At 36.7% G+C, this 20,270-nt stretch overlaps 1 protein-coding gene across 6 annotated transcripts in view; it reads left to right on the forward strand.

Moving 5' to 3' along the window:
- The window catches only part of CHID1 (chitinase domain containing 1), a 98,408-nt gene that overhangs the window by 25,015 nt on the left and 53,123 nt on the right, over positions 1-20,270 (forward strand). For 5 of the 6 annotated variants that reach the window (XM_053980283.1, XM_053980284.1, XM_053980282.1 and 2 more), the window contains 2 exons: positions 13,084-13,185; positions 14,380-14,535. In XM_053980283.1, coding sequence (XP_053836258.1) covers positions 13,084-13,185; positions 14,380-14,535 — 258 coding nt within the window. The remainder of the gene's footprint in view (positions 1-13,083; positions 13,186-14,379; positions 14,536-20,270) is intronic. The other variant, XM_053980286.1, reaches the window with a different exon arrangement.

Below are 20,270 nucleotides of genomic sequence, written 5' to 3' on the forward strand. Positions count from 1 at the left end.
GCAATGGTGACAAGTTCCTGCCTGTTGCAGCAGTTGCATCTCCTCTGTCATTTCCCCACCTTCCCCATTTTATCACTATTAAGAGTTTTACAGTTACAGATGAAGCTACTGCTGCATTTCCGAGAAAAAAAAATCAAACATCTGCTGAAAAATCTCTAAAACTTTGGAGCTTTGTATGTAGCAATCATAATTAAAATGCATGGAAGACGGTGTTAGAAGGAGATTGTTTCAATTGTTTAAGAAGCCTCAGGTAACACAAAGTAGCTTTATACTTTTAATAATTTTATCAAGTCTAGCATAATAATAGCCAAATATGTCACACCTTGATCCTTGATTTCAGTAATTGTATGTAAAATAGCTGCTGTTCTTAGTGTGTTTTAATAACATGCTTGCCAGTACAAAGCAGAGGTCAGTGAGGAAGATGGTTTCATACAGTCTTGTGGGACTCAGTGTTAGGGATTATTAGTAAGAGTGAAGCACATTATAAACAAACCACTAGAGCTGTCACTGTCCTCATGACATTCTCAAAAAATGCTACTATTGGCAAATTGCATACAGTTTAGCTAGAATAATTTGTTATCTCCTGACTAGTTTCTGACAGCATATATCAAAGCAGTATTTAAATTAAAACCAAACATGTTTCTTCCTGATAAAAGGTGCAGTTAACCTCACAGCTTCTAGAAAAATTTCTGTCTTTATTGACTTCTTGAGATGCACAGCTGTAGTGCAGCTGCTTTCATTTTAAAGCTACAGGAACCCAAACCACTTTCTGTCTTCAAGTATTTGAACATAATGTATGTTCTTGTCTCATCAAAATACAGCAAGCATCCCCTACTTTGGATTTCATATTTGCATATGTAAGGAAAAAAAATTACAGCGCATCTTCCTATTACTTAAAACTTGTATAGGTATGTATTATCAGTATTTTCCAGCACTAAACTGCCACTTCTTCAAAATTAACATTTTAGCTACTCAGTTTATTCTTTATTCTTGTGGATGTGAAGTACTGTCTTAAGTATCTTTAGCCTTTTTTTGTAGAACTGCTGTGCAGTGAAAATTACCAGAATCTATGCAGTCTTCATTACTCCTATCCACTAGCAGTTGATACCAGCTTAGTTTTGCTACTCTGCCTCTTGGAAAGATTGGCAGGAGGGTAGACATGTTGTCCCTTCTCTTAGTGCTGTCATGCTCTTTTCTGCCTTTCCTATACAAATACATACCTATTTGACTGAAAAGAAGGAAGAGCACACAAAGAATAGCTGCTCATCGACCTCACACTTCCTCAGCCTAATGGGTGCCACAATTGACCAGTGTTTTGCATAGAGAAAATAGGTGCTTTGGTCTTTTAGAAACTGATTATGAACAGATACTTGTAATTACATTTTTGTTTTATATCGGTAATCTGTCATCCTTAGAAGTTGCTGCAGATTCAATTGCCTTGCCATAACTTTGTGTATACAGAATGATATGTTTGTTGGTTTACTATTCCAGTGTATATATACACACTGTTTCCCTTAGATGTATTTCTGGCAAGTAGCAATTCTGATGTAGAATATACAAGTAAACAGCAGGGCAATTTTTATGATAATGTATGGTAAACAAAATCAATGAAATTATAAGCAGCTTCTAACATGTGTATGTTTTGGAGTGAAATGAGAACTGTCACTTACTTTTAACATCATTCTCAGGAAAGACTATATGGGACAGAATGTAAAGCATTGAAATTTTGGTAAGTAAATAATGCTGGATCAAACCAGAAGGAAACATATTGCTTGTTTCAGATGAAGTTTCCAATCACCAGATTATGTCAAATAACAGTATATTAGAAAGCCAACTTTGTGGAATACTGTTTATTAAGTAGCATTTTTCTTTACCAAAACATAAAATTATGAAAGGTTAAAATATTTGTGAGAAACCTGGTCATAATAATCTTATTTTGTTGGATCACTAATACCATTGCTGAATTTTTCTGAGCTTTCCACATGTCTCATCTTTCTGACTTTTCTTTCCAATTTGACAAATGAGGTCACAGAAAAGCAAGCAATTGTAAAAATGGTGTTTATTTATTGTAGAGCTACTAAGTATATACCAATATGCTCTGCATTGGACAATCAGTATACAGAAAATGGGACTTGGGAGGGAAAATCTGAAAGCTAAGTATGCAGAGTTTCGTATTTGTTGTGCCTAGTTGGTAATAACACTTTGCCCTCTATTGTTCCCATAGTTATCCATCTTCCTGTGAGTATCGTAAAAAAAAGGGACTGTCAGGAATACGGGGAGCACAGTTACAAGAAATTTTGTAATCGGACCCTGTGCATAAAATTCAGCACTCAAGAAGGCACAGAAATTACTATTAAGAGGGCTGTCTAGGCTAACTGACTGGTGTAGTAATTTTTATTGCATTTTAGAGAACCTGTATAATATGTTTGATTTGGATCACAAGATACAGCTTGAGATGTGAGTTTTTACTGAGGGGAACAGAAAACTCAGTAGGAAATTATTACTGATACTGAGTAACAGTTACTGGAGCAAGTTTAATAATGTCTTCAAATTATGGTAATACTATTAAATCCTACTCAGTCATGCTACTGGGCTCATGTTTTTTCCCTGTATAAAGGCTGTCAGTCACATCTCTTTTAAAAGTGAATTCTGTTAGTGACAGTAAATCTGGATGCTTGTTAATGGCTCTAAACTACATCTGTTTCCCTTCCTGATGACTTCCCTGGTTTTGCTGCTGTTTGTTGGGCTGCCAGCTCAGTACAGCGTGGCTCTGACTGCAGCCATGAGTTATTCCATGCATTTGGTATAGATTCATAAAGGACTCAAGAGGAACAAATCTATTCTTAGAACTGGCTCTTTTAAAGATTACAGCTTACAATATAAAATCAATGCAATGAAGGTCTGACTCTGCTGACATCTTCTGAAGCAAGTGCACACATCTGGTTTTGAATTCCCTCTGGGGAGAATAATTGAAATAATCTGTAGGTCAGCTAACAACAGCCAAAGAGAAGAAAAGGTGGAATGTATTCCTCTGCATATCTGTCATTTGTAGCTCTACCAATTTTGAGCCAGCTGGTGTAGAGCAATTACTACATAAGTTTCAGTATTAAGTTGGAAAACTTTCCAGAAAACAAAGAGAAGAAAAATTGTGAGCATTTTATGCAAGGAGGAATTAAGGCTACATTTGGTGTGTTAGAGTTTTTAAATTAGGCTCATATGTTCCAGAGTGCAAGCTTGTTTTGCATGATGTTCTGCTATTGGAGCATCGCTTGCCTGGGCATTAAGCCCTGGCATGAAAGGCACTAGAATAGTTTGGAAATGAGGAGAAGCAAATGGTGACACAATGGATGTTCATTTGTGCATAGTCCTTCTTAAATGGCTCCTATGAAGAGACTGAAGCAATGTAATGGTAACAGCATAAAAGGAGAAGAGTTGACCTTCCTAAAAATGGAACTGGTAAATACAACAAGTGTCAAATTAATTTTTTTCTTCTTTGGTAGTCAGATTGTCTGGTTTTGTCAAATGTATATCTTATGTTGACTTCAGAATTTTAGATATACTGTATTTTTTTAAGTTACACTGTAATTTAACAATTTGTAAGTGACTGGTCTGCTGGAGTGCCTCAGATCTGAGGACAGCAGTTTTCAGGCTTATTTGTCCCTAGCAGTCTGCTGAGATTTCATGCTTTCTTTTCAGGACATATATTGCTTGGAATGTTTCCCCTTACTGACTTCTGTTACTGGTTTAAACCAGATGGGCCACAGGTAATTAGTTTGGCTTCATGAAAACTGTGTAGGCTACTCCATGGCAAGAACAGATCCCATGCTTCTCCCTGTTTGGAGAGCAAGGACTGCAAAAACAACGGCTGGGATGGGATGTGTGTATTAAAGAAGAGTGCCGGCCCTTAATGTTCTGCAAAAAAATTCATTAGGTACAGAGATACCATTCTGCTTCCTGATAAAAATATAGCAAGTTTTCACTTGTCAGTCTGTTAAAATTCACAGTCCCCCAGTGATATGAAGCACTTGGGATTTATGAAGGAACCACACCCAGGTCTTTTGTGTTGTGAATCTGTAGTACTCAGTTACACTTTTCTTGCTCGTCAAGCTGTCTAGGTTTTGTTCATTTTAAAATACTTATGTTAATCTTCCCTATTTGAGAATTTGATAAAGAGATTTTTGCCAGAAAATTTGAACACAGTCAGTAATGTGATTTATGGTTTTCAGTAGAGATGTTTATTTTATATTGTGATATTTTCTGTGGACAAGGGACCTTTTGCTCTGAAGGCAGAAAAGAACCCTTTTGCTCTGAAGGCATCTGAGTGTAAACATTACTATCATGAAATAAGTGCACCAGACAAAGACAATGCACAAATAGGGTTGCAGGTTTTTACTTCTGAATTTAAGTTACTATTCAGAATAGTAGTAGAGTATAGTATTGAAAGGTGCAAAGAATTTTTTAAGAGGCAAAATAAACTATAATGGAATTACTTTTACTAGAAGTTTATCTAGCAAACTCTTAAAATCTACAAATGAATGGATGTCAGAACTCTCAGACTACCTACACCGTTAGAAGGTTCTCCCTAATGTCTAGCCCAGGTTTTCTAAAGCAATTATCTTGGCATATTCAGACTGCTCCAACTCATTACAAATGAACTGCTAAACTGTTGTGCTTTCATTAAAATTCTCCTTTCTCATTTGCTTATTCTTTTATAGTTTTTGTCTCTTAGGATGATGTTTCTCTGACTTATTAACAATAAGATGTCCTTTCATACTATGTAAGCAGAATGAGATTTGGAGATGCTAAAATGGGCTTTAGATTGGAGAGGAGGGAACCTCCTGCTTTTGTTTCTGCCCTCATCTGTTCCAGCACTTTAGTGTGTGAAACTGGGAGAGTGTTCTCTGAGTAGAACCAGATGAATAACTATGACTGGAAGTATGTATGTGACCAGAGCTGATTGCACTGGTTTTATGGAATAACCTTTAAGTTTGATTTTTAATTCTATTTTAAGAGGAATAAGACTTTTGTACAGAGATTGTTAAATACATAACAAAGTTGGGAGGAGAAATTTATACTAACTTGGCATTTATGTTATTTGTTTCTCCTGAAATGGACTGACCTTAACACTGTGGTTCAATGGACATTTTTGGGTTTGAAATGTACAGTCCCTGATTTGTCATATTGATCAGGGTTTGTAGGCCCCAGGATGAGATACTGTGTTTATATCATGCTTCACCTCTTGCAACATTTTGTCCTTAGAAAGAAATTAGAGAAAATTAAAAAATTGTATTTTGAAGATACTTGAATTTACAGTAAGCATGTGCATTTTCTGAAATGCCTGAGTAACACGCATGTCTGCAAAAGCCTTTATCTGTTGTCTGGGAGGATGTCCTTATTGAGGGAGAGAGGTCAGAGATGGAGAACATGCTGTGCTTTTTACAGTCTCCATTCAGCTGCATGGAATTCATCCCCCACTATGTAGAAATCTGCTTTTGTCTACCTGAGGATCTCTCTTTTGTTGGTTAAACATTCAGTATGGTCATGTTCTTTTGACAGCAGGGATTAGATCTGTAATTGTTGTTCATGGCTTTGCAGTGCAGTATTGTTTCAAGGTCCTGTTGCTGACTTGGCTTCTTCAACAGTGCTGTTGTAGACAGACCTTAATTCTGTTTTTAGCCTGGTTTCTGAGGTAACAAGGTGTCTGTAAGCTTTCTTTCTTACATTTTTCATCTCTCTGCTAGAGCTGCTTTGGCATTTGACCAATTTCAAGCGAAACTGAGATAGGCGTGGAATTTTAATAGTAGGTTCCTGTTACTTCATGAAAATATGTGGCTGGACAGATGAAGATAAAAAATAATTTTTTCCCCCTAGACCCTGCTGTAGGAGGGCATTGTAAGTGAAACATCTATTGGACACCAGAAATGTAGTTGCAAAACATCCATGCTAACTGGGATCCATGTTGAATTGTTTTCTAAGTAGTGATAGTGGAAAATTACTTCAGTGAGCTGTCATCCTGAGAGTTTTGAAAAACCTAATATGAGAAACAGTAGTTACAAAACTGTCAAGAGGATTTTTTCGGAGAAGGAAATGGTTTCAGATTGAACTTGGTTACACATTTGACTGTTTCATTATCAATACCTATAATTGTGTGATGAACAGGGTAGTCATTTACCTCTTTCTTCTATTTTCTGTAGAACAGACTTCATGCAGGAAGAAACAGAGAATTTTTATTCAGTGATTGTGCATTAACTGAATTCAGTGGTCTGTGTTCATAAAATGCAGTAGCATTATATTGTAGTGCTCCTAACTGCAATGAGCTATGACAACCAATAATATCTCAAGATGAAGAAAGATTTGCAAACAGTTGCTCTACAGAAAATTATACATGACAAGAAAATCAAGTCATTACTGAGAGGCTGACTTCTGAAATAGAATCATAGTGGAAACAGAAAATCAATCAGTTTTCCATTATGAAGGCTATTCAAAGATGAGGATACAGGAAACCTCTCTTTTATAAAGCAGGGTGAAGGTGAGGTAGCCCTACAAGAATGCAGTTTGAACTTGCATGGAATAGAAGTCAGTTAAAAGACCTTTTTATTCCTTATTTCATTTTGAGAGTCATTGTAGTGAGACAAGAAATAATTGAGAATGTAGATTCATTTGAAAGTAAATGAAAGCAGCTTTCATTGTTAAAGTATTTTTTTCCAGTCTTTCAATATGAAAGACTACATACTCAAAACCTTACAAAAATACTTATCAGTAAAGCATTACTGGGAATTTTGAGACATATGAGTGTATGTAATTTGGAAGATTCAGGTAATAAACCTTCTAGGCTGTGAAACAAACCTGCCTGCAGTTATTTTAGATATGAAAAGATGGAATACTAAATAGAGACTGTGGAATTCTAGGCTGTGTATATGGAAATACCAAGGAAAACAAGTGTTTTTTTCTAGATTGGTGATGTTGTCCCAATAATTGGGATTTTGTATGTGCATGTGGCAGTGTGCCATTGGGAAATGTTGGCAAATTCTCAGGAATGTGTGCAAATAAGACTTATGCTCTCAGGGGAATCATCTGTGAGTTCTGCCAGGTTGCCGTTGTTCTCTTACTTGAAGGAAGAACTTGTAAACTTGTTGTGTTCCTGAGGCTTTTTATGGGAAGGATTTCCATGGATGTTGTGTAAGGCAGCTTCTTTACTGTTTGTGAAAAGGAAAATACCTAACAGATTAAAAAGCGTCCACTTAAGGTTAAAACAGCAGTGAACTGGAAAGGAAACCTGTCGGAACCTAAGGTGTCCCTCAGACACTCTTGGATGTTCTGGGTCTAGGGCAGAAGCCTCTGAGACCCTGGTAGGCAGCCAGAAACCCCTGTGGTTTTGAGTTTGACTCATGGAACAATTTACTAACTTTGTAGGAAGAACAAGAAATCATAAAAGTTTAGATATTATAATAGAAGTAATCACAAAGTAAAAGGTAGGATTTTTGAGTGCTGTATAGGGGGGTTTTAGGTCTTGTACAGAGGGGTCTGAGTTTTGTACATGGGGGTCAGAAGTTCTAAAATGGAGAGATTTGAGCGTACCTTGTCTTCCTTCTTCTTCTTTCTTATTCCCTATGTTCTTAGTGATGTTGGCACTCACAGATTGGTTTAGAGTAGAAAGCCACTGTTCAATATAGGTAATAGGCATTGGGGAAAAACTATAAACATTTAATACGTAATGTGTGATATAAAAGATGGCGCCAGCCCCTTGGGCGGGGGAGACGAAGATGAAGAGAGACAAAGACGAAGAGAGACAAAAAGAGACGCAGAGGGAGAAGGAGTCAAGGAGAATACCAAGAAGTCTGTGTGCCTTGAGATAACATGCAATAAACTGCCTTGAGACCAGACAACTGAAGACTACTGAGTCTTTCTTTGAAAGCACAGGTTGGAGGAGAGACTTTACCACCACCCAGAGTCACCCCAATCTGGGGGAGATTCCGACAGAAAACTATCATTTTCTCTTTGCAGTGTGTTTTTGTTCTTCCACTCCCTTTCTACACACCCAGCAGTCCCATGCTCTGTTTCCTATCCTTAGTGTTATTAATTTCCCTGCATTGTTAATTTCTATTTGTAGAAATTTTTGTAGAGATTTTGTAGAAAGCCACCTCTCTGAATTCTGATGTATGGTGCCTTATCCTTTAAACATTGAGCAGGAGTGGAAGACACTTTTTAGATTAATTCCAGATATGTATTTTTACAGGGCTATGTCCATATTACTTACACATTTTAATAAATATTTAAAAATACCATAAAGAACAGATATTGTATCCATTAGAAAATCTTGCTGGTCCAAGGAATTTAAGTGATTGTTTACATTTGGCTGGTATTTTAGAAATAGAATCCAACAGATTTTTCTAGAAAACAGAAAATTGAAATATATGGGATAAATATAATTCCATATTAACAGTTGTTTCAAACCAGAAAGAAGAAAAAATAAAGCATAATTTCTTTGAGAGATGCTTTTCCTTTTCAAAAGCAATGAAAACACATTCACCACAAAGTGTTAGTTTAAAATATTAATTATATAAGATAGAGGATACAATTTGATTTTCCTTTTACAGTGGAATTTTATATCATCCTCATTACCAGTATCTGAGCATTTTCAAGTCACTCTGTAAGTGACAGAACTGATACCTGTCACACTTTTGATGTCTTTTCTTACGGAGATTTATTTATGCACTTCATACTTTGCATTGGTGTAGTCTTGCTTAGATATTTCCCCTGCCTGAAATATGCTTGTGAGGTAAATAAACAACATACCTTGTACTGAAAGTAGACCATGAAGTGTAAGATGAATTTTTGGATCCTGAATTGTCAATCAGAAGAGTAGGTTGAGTGATGACTCAAGTCTGAGCACTTCTTAGCTTTGCATCTGCTTTTCACCAGAGCATTTATCATTGCCACAGAAGCTCCTTGATCAAAACACTGGGAGCATATTGGGTAAAGAAGATGTAAAAATACAATATAATGCCTGGTTGCATAGGTTGAGACATAATATTGCAGTGCCACATTGAAACTGCTTTGAAAGGAGCTAAAAACCCCAGTGCTTTCTCAATAATAGTGCAAACCAAACCTGTGACTATGAGGCATTGCCTGAGTAAGTTTAAGGCCTCTTTAATGGTAAAAAACTGTCAAGTATCTCAGATTTTTTAAAAAAATATGACTCTTGTTAATAGTGTAAGGCAATGGTTTTCAGCAATCCCAGAAAAATCAGTCTTGTCCTTTTGTCTTTCCTTTCTTCCCAGTGTTTGTTTCATTGGGGTATGCACTGAGTAGCAGGCTTGCTTGTAGATTCAACTTATATAGTTCAGTTTTTCAGTTGATTATAATTCACATTCATGTATTTTGTTCAATCCAGATTACTGAAAACCTCCATGGATGCTGAATAGCAGTTGATACTAGCAAGAGTGCTGGGGAATTTCAGCCCTCTGAGGATATCCATAGCTGAATCTGGTTTCATCCCAGTGCCCTGTGCTCCAATAGGGTCAGGGCAATGTCACCAGGCCCATCACTCGTGTGGCCTCCCCAGTCCCCCTGCACCATGGAACAGTGCTGCCCCCGGGAGCGAGTCCTAGCATGGGATGATCTGGGGGGCTGGAGCTCCAGGGCTGGGGATTGAGGGGCTGGGGATACCAGCTGTGCCACCTGGGGCATCCTTTCTCCATCCTGTCTTCATTCCTTCTCCTCCCCTCCTGTATCATTATCTTTCTCCCAGATGTGGGAGGGTTTCAGGATCTTGGGTGAAGAATTTGGGTCTGGTTTTGCAAACAGGCTGAGAGGAGCCCTTGCCTACTCTAGACCAGTGGAAGTTTTAAAAGCAGATTTGCAGAGCAAACTCAGTTGTTACTCTCGCCTCTCATTCTGCAGTGTCTCTTAATCTTCTTTATAAAGTTTTAAAATTAAACAAGCCATGTTTAAAAAATAATCCCAAGCGAAAGTGGAGTCTGTCCCAGTTCAGCAGAGTGGAAATGTTCAGCAAACTGGGTAAGTTATGCCAAATTCTCTCCAAGACAGAGGGATTTTGGCTTGAATGTTTTAGCAAACTAGGGTAACTGTAAATACAAGCTCTTTTTTTTGTTTTTATGGAGATTTAGGTTGGAACCTTAGGAGAAGCTTTTTCACTCAGCTTTTTCACTCACCCACCCACGAGGGTGGTTGGGAACAGACTCCCCAGAGCGGCAGGTGCAGGTCACCAAGCCTGCACCAAGCCTGACAGAGTTCAAGACACGTTTGGACAATGCTCTCGGGTATATGGGGAGATTGTCAGAGCTGTCCTGTGCAGGGCCAGGAGTTGGACTTGATCCTTGTGGGTTCCTTTCAACTTGGCATATTTTATGATTCTGTGTATATTGTACAGAGCTAATAAAGGATGATGAAGCTTCTGTCACTTTACTGACTATTTTGGAAATGGTATTAAAAGTTTAGAAGAATGACAAGCTTTTGACTTAGACTTGGAAAGTACTACTTTCATGGACTTTGCGTATTCTGTGCCAAGTCTCCTGACTTTCCATGCTGGATTTCTCAACAAAGTAGTCACTAGAACATACCTGCCCTTGAGTTAAGTTTACATAAATATCAGAATGATTGAAAAACCTCCAATTTGAAGTATAATAGCTGTCGAAAAAATATTTGGGTTTTATTCTGAGTGCCCATTTTCTTGACTCAGAGCAATACTAAAGACACGAATCAAATAGTCCTGGTTTTGTTCCAGTGGAGTTTCCCAAAGTGCTTGACTAGAGCAGAGTTGGCTATTCATTGAACTGGTGACTGGTGCTTGTTTTTTTGAAGAGTGCTGCTGTTTTAACATTATACATTAACGGGCAAAGTATATTCATTGCTGCTAGGTTTGTTCCAAGTTGGAATCTGTAACCTTGCCACTTAGATGGCATTTCTTTGTAACAGGAGTAGTTGAGTTGCAAAATTGCTTTGGACAAAATTATGGCAATATCCATTTTAACCTGTGGGTTTCTTCTTAAGTTACACATGCAAATTTCATTAAAGTACTACCTGGCTAAATTGATAAAGCAATCCAACTTGCCCTAATATCTAATACGCATTATAATTACTTTTTATGTTTTTTCCCTTCAGGAGTAATCACAATCAATTTACTGAAAATGTGTTTTGCTGGAGTTTGCATTGGGAAATTGCTTTGCCTACAGACATCTGAGTTGCTATAACATTGCTTCAAAGATGTATTTATTATTTTAATTCTTGTAGAACAACTGTAGTTTGCAACTGCAGTACATCACAAGCAGATGACTGTAAAAAAGGCCTGAGGTCCACCAGTAGGTTCTAGAAGTGAAGATTTTTAAAAAAGTTTTTACAACCTTTGAAGGAAAAGAATGGGATTTCTCCTTCCTATGACTAGTCTATCACTGGTTCTGAAAATCTGCCAAGCATGTTATGTGATTTATGTGACTTTGTAACCTGCATTTTGTTCACCTCTTTTCTTATGCAGTGGAACACAAAGTGTCCTTGTGAACTGATAAATGAGCACTGTTATGCTCTGGTGTTCCATGCAGCACATATTGTTGGATGTAGAATTTGCACACTGATCCAAAAGGGATAAAGGTCAAAATATGTGATTTTTCTGTTTATTACTTGCATCTGTCACTGAACATCTTTTTCATTTTTACATTTAAGATGGAACGTGAGTGGTTTTAAAAGCATACCTTGCCTAGACAAGGCTTGGCTTCCACTTTCTAGCTCAGGTAGCAGTTCCTGATATTATTGGGAAAGTCTGGATTCTCCAGTCTCTCTCCTCTGCTCTCTAGAGGAATCTTGTACAATCCTATAAGTCTGCCTCTTAAATGGCAGAGATGCACCACAGAGTTTTTAGCTGTTAAATTACATTTTTTACCCTTTTCTCTTATTTTGCAATGTCCCCCTATGTACACTGCCGTCCCAGATTATTTGCGACGATATCCTACTTCTCTACCTGTTTGTCTCATGTTAGCATGCTTCAGAGCCCTCTGGTTGAGGGCAGGGTTCTTCTGGCATTAGCTTCTCTATTTTAGTCCAGTCCCATCTTTGCAATGTGATTAAGGTTGCCTTATGTTGCCTGCTGTGCTATTTGTGCTGCTATTTTGAAATTGCAAATTCTCTTTGAAACAAATTCAATGCTTTCAGGCAACTTGTGTGAATTAATTTCCATCTTGAATGACTGGAGGAAGTCACTCAAGTTCTCTGAGTCCAAAACAGACAAAATGCACACCCCTTTGCCCATGAAGATAAGGTACATATTAATCCAGGTCTATATTTTGTAAATCAAGAGTAAGCAAGAAAAGGAGGGAAGAATGGTTTTCCATATTTCATACCAAGATATGCTGAAGGCATAACTAGACTTTTGTCTAGAAAAGGTCACAGAATGGATTTCTTCTTTCTTCTCCCCTGCCTAAAGAAAGAAATTGACCTGTTCTTGTCTAAAGAAAATAAGTTTTCTTTCTTAAGTATGGTATAAACTGAAATTGTTCTTTTTGAGGTCAATAAAAAAAAAATACCTTTGGTTTATATTTTTCTATTAACAGCTGCACCCATCCATTTATTTAAGTATGTCTCAGAGAATTTAGCTTTGTAAGTGTCAAAACCAGTTCAACAGCCCAAGCAATTAAAGGTTTCGTAAAAGCTTTTAGAGTTCAATTGATTGCTACCTAAGGCAATTTGATTCGTCTGTAGCCCTTATAATCACTATTGTAACCATGCTGGAAATGCTTATTTGGTAAGTATGCTGTGGAAATATGATTCTTCCCACTGGCTACCTCCATAGCATTGTGGGTTTGTTTTTTTGTTTTTTTTTTTTTTTTTGTTGGTTTTTTTTTTTTTTTTTTTGGTTGTTTTTTTTTTGTTTGTTTGGGTTTTTTTTGGTTTTTTTTTGGTTTTTTTTTTTGTTTTTTTTTCCTTTTCCTCCTTAGCTATTTATTACAAAAATGGCACTGTAATACATATTTTTCTTATGTGATCAAATGGTATGAAACCCAAAGGAGAGAATAAGCCTGGTCATTGCTGTAATTTATCTCCTCCTGTTTCTGTTTTGCTTTGTTTTGAAAGGACCAACCAGCCAGGAATGTTCGCAAAGAAAGAATTTGATCAATTGGCCTCAGCAATAGACAGCTTCAGTCTCATGACGTACGACTATTCGGCACCACATCGGTAAGATTCCTGATTAAATCTGACATCAGAAAGATCATTGAAGGAGCTGATTCCTACTGAGGTCTGTTAAATCTACAGTACAAGTTCATCTTTTTTCTAGTAAAGTGGATAGTGCTTTGTACTTGTATGATACTAAAGTTCTGGATTAGTAATTGAAATAGATTATTTTTCTATAAGCTAACTCAGTGTATTTTTAACAGCAATGTGTATCTGGGGTTTGGATATTATGAAAGACTATGTACTCCAGCTAAAAAGGCATTCTTTTAAAAGGATAACTTACTCTTTTCCAGGCTAAATAACTCTTTTTGAGTTATTTAGCACAGTTCTGCAGGATAGGTACACTAATAATAACATTGTCAAACAAATTAGCTTTAAACAATTGATACTTCATTTCCCAGCAACTCTGTTCTGCTGTATTAGTATGTTGAGTTTTAATGGCACAGGTATCATGAAGGCTTTGAGGCAGATAATTAGTAGGGAGTAGCAGATGTTGGTATTTGTAAGACTGGGATATACTCTTCCTGTTACCATGCTAGTGAGTGCCTTTTGTCATGTTAATATTTGAGGGACAGCCTACTCTCCTCTCCAGCGAGGTAGGAATGGAATGAGCATAATATCCTGATGTTACGTACATGACAATTCAATTTCTCCGTGTATTAAGGCTATACTCTTTTTCTTCCTGTAGGTTTTTCTTAGGTACTTTGTAGGTTTTTTCCCGTAAATAAGTGTTACACAATCATTGAAACTTGTCTTGCTTACCAGGCACTAATTTTTATAGTTCCTTCTGCAAGTAAATGGTTGATTTTGTCCCAGTATGTTTTGCCAGATTGCTGTAAAAACATTGAGGAAAAAAACCTGAAGTCATACAGAGTTTTGAATTATAGCATATGCATTGTGCAAGACCCAGTAGCAATGTGCTAGAGGGAAACCTTTTCTTACCCCTAGGAAGGAATTCGGTGTCCCTTCACCTTAGAGTTGAATCAAAAAGTCAAGAGTGGGGCAATCATGTTTTGTGTATCAGCACTTCAAGCTACAGAAGAATGTGCATTTAACATTGATAGAATTATAGGTTCATCTTCACTGATTATTGTGTGCCAAAATTTTCTTTTTACAATTACACTGGCCAAAAAGAGAAGTCTGAGTGTGAACATGTACTTTTTCTGACAGCCTGTTTGATTTTTGCTAACTTGACAGACCTGGCCCAAATTCCCCCCTTCCCTGGGTACGAGCTTGTGTTGAAGTACTGGATCCTGATTCAAAATGGAGGAATAAAATACTTTTAGGACTGAATTTCTATGGCATGGACTATTCTGCTTTGGGAACCTCTGGGGAGCCAATCCTTGGCAGCAGGTATGACTTCTCTGGATAGTTAGTACTTCTGTATGATATATTCTCACAAAAATTAGAAATTCACAAGTATTCTTGTTTAGAAATATGGATGAGTTAGTAACACAGAAATGTCAAAAGTGATAAATCTGCACATGAAATAGTAGCTCACCAGTTAGGGAAAGACCTGCAACTTCTCTTTCCTGTACAGAAATGCAGATAGATGGCACAGTTATCCTGTCAGAACTCATATGCGAAAATGGTTTGTGTAGTTTTCCCTCTTTCCTCTATTCATGCTTATAGGTTGCCATCTTTATGTTAAAAATGTTCTGCAGTATTCTCTTACGCTTGGCATAATTTTGGGGGTTCCTGCAGTTGTCCTAATGATTCTTCCTGTCAGCTTCTGAAGTTGTTACCTGTTACTTTGAAATTTGATACTGGTTTCCAACAGCAATCTTCCAGTGCTGATCTCTGAATCTGACTGAATAACAGAAAAGGGGAAAATAAAGCCATTGTTTACAGAGAAAGGTATTTAGCAAGTATTCCAGAATGACTTCTGAAAAGTTAGTGGTGATGATTAGGCAGGAAGAATACTAAATAGTCAAAGCATTGTTGATTCACAGACCTAATTATACGAGCTCATCAAAATTATGTAGCTTCACTGTAATATTTACAGCTCCTTTTGCAAGTGGGGTGTAGCACTATCTAGCAGAATAAAAGGTTCTTGCCTTTTTCTGAACTGCAGCTTTTGAAATTAAGTTTCCACTTGAAAAACACTGTGCACTAGGATGGCATCTACTTTTCATAGGTTCTTCTGAACTATGTTATAGTATTAATTCATGTTGCTTTTTAATTAATGGCAAAAATACCCTAGCCAAGAGTCATGTATAAAACTTTAAGCTTTATAAATTTTGCTCTTTTTTTTAAAGTTTTTTTAAGTTTTACTGAAAGGGGCTATTTACCTGTATGTAGGACACTGGTGTACAGTATGGTTCTGTTAACATATTATTCACGGATAGATAATGAGATTGTAGTTTTCCAGGTATTTACCAGAAGCAAGGTTCTGGACAAAGTCTTTAAGAGGCTTTGAATTTATACATAAAATACATCAATTTTCCTTTTGCTGTGTTACCTGTTGGTCAGTGGTTGTGTTTATTTTTCCAGAAATATAGCTCTAAGCATCCACAGTTGTGTATGTCATGTAGTAATGCAGAAGTAGAATAGACTCAAAGTAAAATAGCTTCAAAATAGGCCAAACTTCTGACGCAAAGAGGAGGAAAAAAGGGGGTTTTAGTGTAAAATAAGCTTTCTGTCACTTATTTGGTATCAGGCCATTTGTAAGGAAATCCTTTGACCTGCAAAAAGTGCTGAAGGATTGATGCATTTCACCTTTAAGGCACTGCCCATATGTTGTAGTGGTAGTGAAGCTGAGTTAAAGTACTGGTATTAAAATTAATTTGAAGTCTACTCAGTTAAGTGCAGTCTGGTGTGTGTCAACTTTATTGTAGATTTCTGCTCAAGTTTTTGCATATGAAATCTATTTCATGTACAAGTCTCCAGCATGTCTGTGTGGCACACAGTAAGGTGCATCATTTCTTGTTGAAACATATTTATTGGAATCTGATCCTCTTTAAGAAGAGATGGAAAATTGCAAGATTCAGTGGCAAACTGTGTATTCTCAAGTTGTTTGAGGTCAGTGTATTATGAATGTTAATTGGTTATTAGTAAAGTGTAAAGAATTCCATGCAGAATGCAGAAATCTATGCTGCTCTTGTGTTCATGTTTTTCTTTAGGATAGGAATTACGTGATGGAAAGAGATGATGAACATAGGTAGATTTCATTCACAACATATTTTCTTCAGTCCAGAAATTAATAAAATAACTTACAATAGAACTCCTATTTGCATAACATATTATTTGGCAGTGTTCTTTTATTGCAGAATATAAGGGTAGGAGGTAGAAGGTATACTTGTAAAGATACACAGGCTTTCCATGTAATATCCTGTTTCCTTCATACGCACAATAAGAAGTAATAGGTATATATGTATATGCTTGCATATACATATATATCTACATAGATATATCTCAAGATTAAATTAAATGAAAACAATTCCTCTCTTACAGCAGCACAATGTAGTTTGTCCTTGGGTGTTGTTATAATAGGACCTACAATTTATATTTGCAGCATCAATTTGTTTCTTAAAGCTCAGTCACAACTATTATTTATTAATACAATCAGTCAATCACAGAGATTACAGCACTTTCTGGTGCTTTAATCAACCAGGTACTGTTTGGTTAGCTGCAGGGAAGCTGCATTCCTGTGTATATTTCATTGTGACATAATTTTTATGAAATCCTAAGCTGGAAATAAAGGTGTTCTGTTTGTGATTCTTCAAATCACCTGTAGTGCTTCTGGCAATGTTTTCTGCCCTCTGGCTGTCAAGAATCAGGTGTCTGAATTGTTAAGATGCAGAGATGCAGTCATTCTAACTTTCTACTATGTTAAAATCCTGTGTGAACATAACCATCTGGTGCTGCTTCCTTGCTTTCCTAGTGATTACCTTGTTCCAGCATGTCCTCTGTTGATACTGTGACCTGACAGTATTTCTTCTTCACCTCACAAGTGTATGTCTTGGGTAAATAATTTTTCAGTATACTTTGAAGTTGAAGAAATGGGTTAGTCCTTTTTGAGACCTGCAGTAGGTCATCAGGCCTCTCAATCTCACGAGCTTCTGACTTCCAATGTACTTTTTCTGCCTTTGTTGTACAGAATCTCTCTTACTCATTGAGACATTACATTTCAGTTGCAGTTTTGTTTTGCCTTCTCATAGAAGGTTGCACAGCAGTGTAACAGTGCTTTTTATTCCATGTCATCTAGAATCTATGTCCATTATGACCTGGGCCAAAAGGGAACAGATAAACTTCATTGCTAGCTGTGAATTAAAAAAAATATAAATCAAAGGCTGTCATGTGCCAATGGTGTCACAAAATTCTTTACTGAGCTCCTCTCTGCTAAGTTTCATGTGATAATGTAATTTTTGTCCTTTTTTTTTTTTTTAATAGTGTTGAAAGAGGGAAGATAGAATCTCTAATGTTCCACCTGGCTCTGTGTAACTTTTGAATATATTCTGCCTTCAAGCTGCTTTTGTTCCAAATGTAGCCATTGAAAATAGATATGTGAATAACTCTATTATTTTAAGTTATGCTCTATCTGCTTATCTTTTATTTAAAGTAATCTGAATAAGGACTTTTATGTTAATTTTAAACATTTAAGAAGATTGATATAGTAAATTGCCAGCTGAAGCAAGGGAGAAACTAATTTTACAATGCATTGTGCTGTTCAGAGATAGAAAATAAGATGACTTGCAAGCTATGTGAGGATGTAGAGTTCTACTGAGAATTTCATTGGCTGCCTGCCATTCTGTAAATACCACATAAAATATGGTACCTAGAAACAGTTAGAGGTGAACTTTTTCTCTGAATTATCATGGCAGTGTCTTTATAAGCAGCAGTTTAAGATTTGGGCCAACTGTGACTCATTATTTTGTCCTATGGAAGTTAGCAAAAAGCTTGTGCCAGGAACTCTTATACTCTTGAAGCTGCAAAGGTTTTACAACATTTCTCTTCGTGCTGTAATTCTCTCAGGATTTCTATTACTTGCCTGTATGCCAGGATTCTGTATCCTAGTTTAAATTATTTTGTACATAGTTCATGGGATTTTGGGGAGATACTAATGTTTCAAATAAACCAATGTACTCATTAGCTTTGTAGGACTGAACAGCTTGACCTTTTGTCCACCTCTTCTCTTTACTGAAGAAACTGCTAAGCTGTTTCTTCTTAAATTGTACTGCTGGGTCAGATGGTAAAATCATGGCAATGATAGGTGGAAGTAACAATTGGGCCTGGAATCAGAAGTTATTTCTGTATTACAGATGTCTAAATATTTCAGGAGTGTTTGAAAAGTTTTATTCTATTAAATTCCCTCTGGAATATTCTGGTATGTGTCTCTTCCATGGTATATCTGTCCCTCCCTCCCTTTAGGAATGGAAGGTGAGATTGAGATGTTAGCTGAAAGTGTAAAACTAGTTAATTCATGTAAGGTAGATAGAACATCTTACAAAGTAAAATTATGGGTCATATTTCAGCTTATCCAAATTTACCTTGTGATGATAAATAAAAAAAGATGTCATAATTGTTTTTATGTAAAACACATTTTTATTTCTTTTGAAATGAGGTAAAGGTGGCTTTTGTTTGTTAGGCAAATGATTGGTTCCCAGGTTCGGTTGTACAATGGCATTGGCTGCAGGCGAGTGTGTATATCTCAGTGAATCTGCTTTAAAAAACTAGTCAGTTGTGATGTACATTTTAAATGGTGGGCATGTTACTGTGAAATATGCTCTTCTCCATCTGCCATGGTGTTTTTTAATAGTAAATTTGCTACAGGCAATATTTAGGCAGTTAAATATTGACAAAATAATAAGGATGTCGTTCTTTACTGTCTTGTTGTTGTACTCCAACCATTAGAAGATAGCATGATAAAATTAGGAAAAATACTTCAGTGTTTTAAAACTAAGAGCCAGAAACCTTAAATGTAAGCTAAATTTACTTATGCCCTTAGAATTGCATGTTTGTGCCCAGTGTAAAGTGAAAGAAACTCGTTGCTTTGGTACCTTCTTTGGGTTTGTGAGATCACTAATGGTGGACCTAAAGGCAGTCCTAACTCAGATTGAATCTCTTCAGATACATGATGATTAACAAAGAACATAAAACAGATGACACCATGTGTGTATCCAGATCATTCCACTATGAATCCTTTTGCTCACGTTGCCCCATCCTCTCTCATGTGCTGAAAGGGTAATCATTAATTTTGCCTGGTGTTGGCTGTCCCTCACAAGATACTCCTCGTGTTCAGTTCCATTGCAATTAAGTTGGGAATGAGCGTGAAAAGGACCTCCTGAAAATGCTGAGTGACTTTATATCTAGAGCTGGGCCAATGCACTGTGCTCACCTGTTGGACTGTGTGCAGGATAGATTCTTGTGGGAATTTATGGATTCTGAAGGCATAGCATCCTCTTTTGGAGCCAGAAGACAGCAGCCTGGGTGAAACTTACCAGCTACACTGGGACCTACCCACAACTGACATGGATGCATGGCCTAAGGTATTGGATCCAGACATCTGGATATATTTTCCCTCTTATTTCTAAACAGAGAGAGTTTTGGACCTTTTCCCAAAGGAAAAAAAAAAAAAAATACAGATCCTGATGTTTTAGATTGATTGCCTATTGTCTTTATTAGAAAACTGGCAGTAGTGACATAATTTGTGTTTTGTTCAAGGCGATGCATTGTTTAATGTGTAGTATATCCTTGGGGTTTTTTAGCTGATAAGCTTTTCTTTAAAAAGCAAGTACCTTGGAGTTTTTCTGATCTAAAACTCATTTTTCAGACCTCATTATCTGAAGATTTATGATTTTAACATAAATCTATTCAGTGAATTGAATTGCCATGATTGTTGGGGAAGCAGTCACAATTAAAATCAAGTTTCTATATAAATTTCGATAGGCCTTTTGAAACTGATCTGAATATTATCAGCATCAATCTAAAAGTTGAAATTAACTTTCTTGGTAACTCAAATGTAATTTCAGTTGGTTGAATTTATAGGAAGACAAATATATACTCTTTCATTTGCTAAAAAACACCCTTTCCAAAGCTTTATTTAGCAAGCTCTGAAACATAAAGTAATCCCTGATAAAGCAAAGCTC

This window comes from Vidua macroura, chromosome 6 (assembly GCF_024509145.1).
Source record: "Vidua macroura isolate BioBank_ID:100142 chromosome 6, ASM2450914v1, whole genome shotgun sequence".
In the NCBI taxonomy this organism is placed as follows: Eukaryota; Metazoa; Chordata; class Aves; order Passeriformes; family Viduidae; genus Vidua; species Vidua macroura.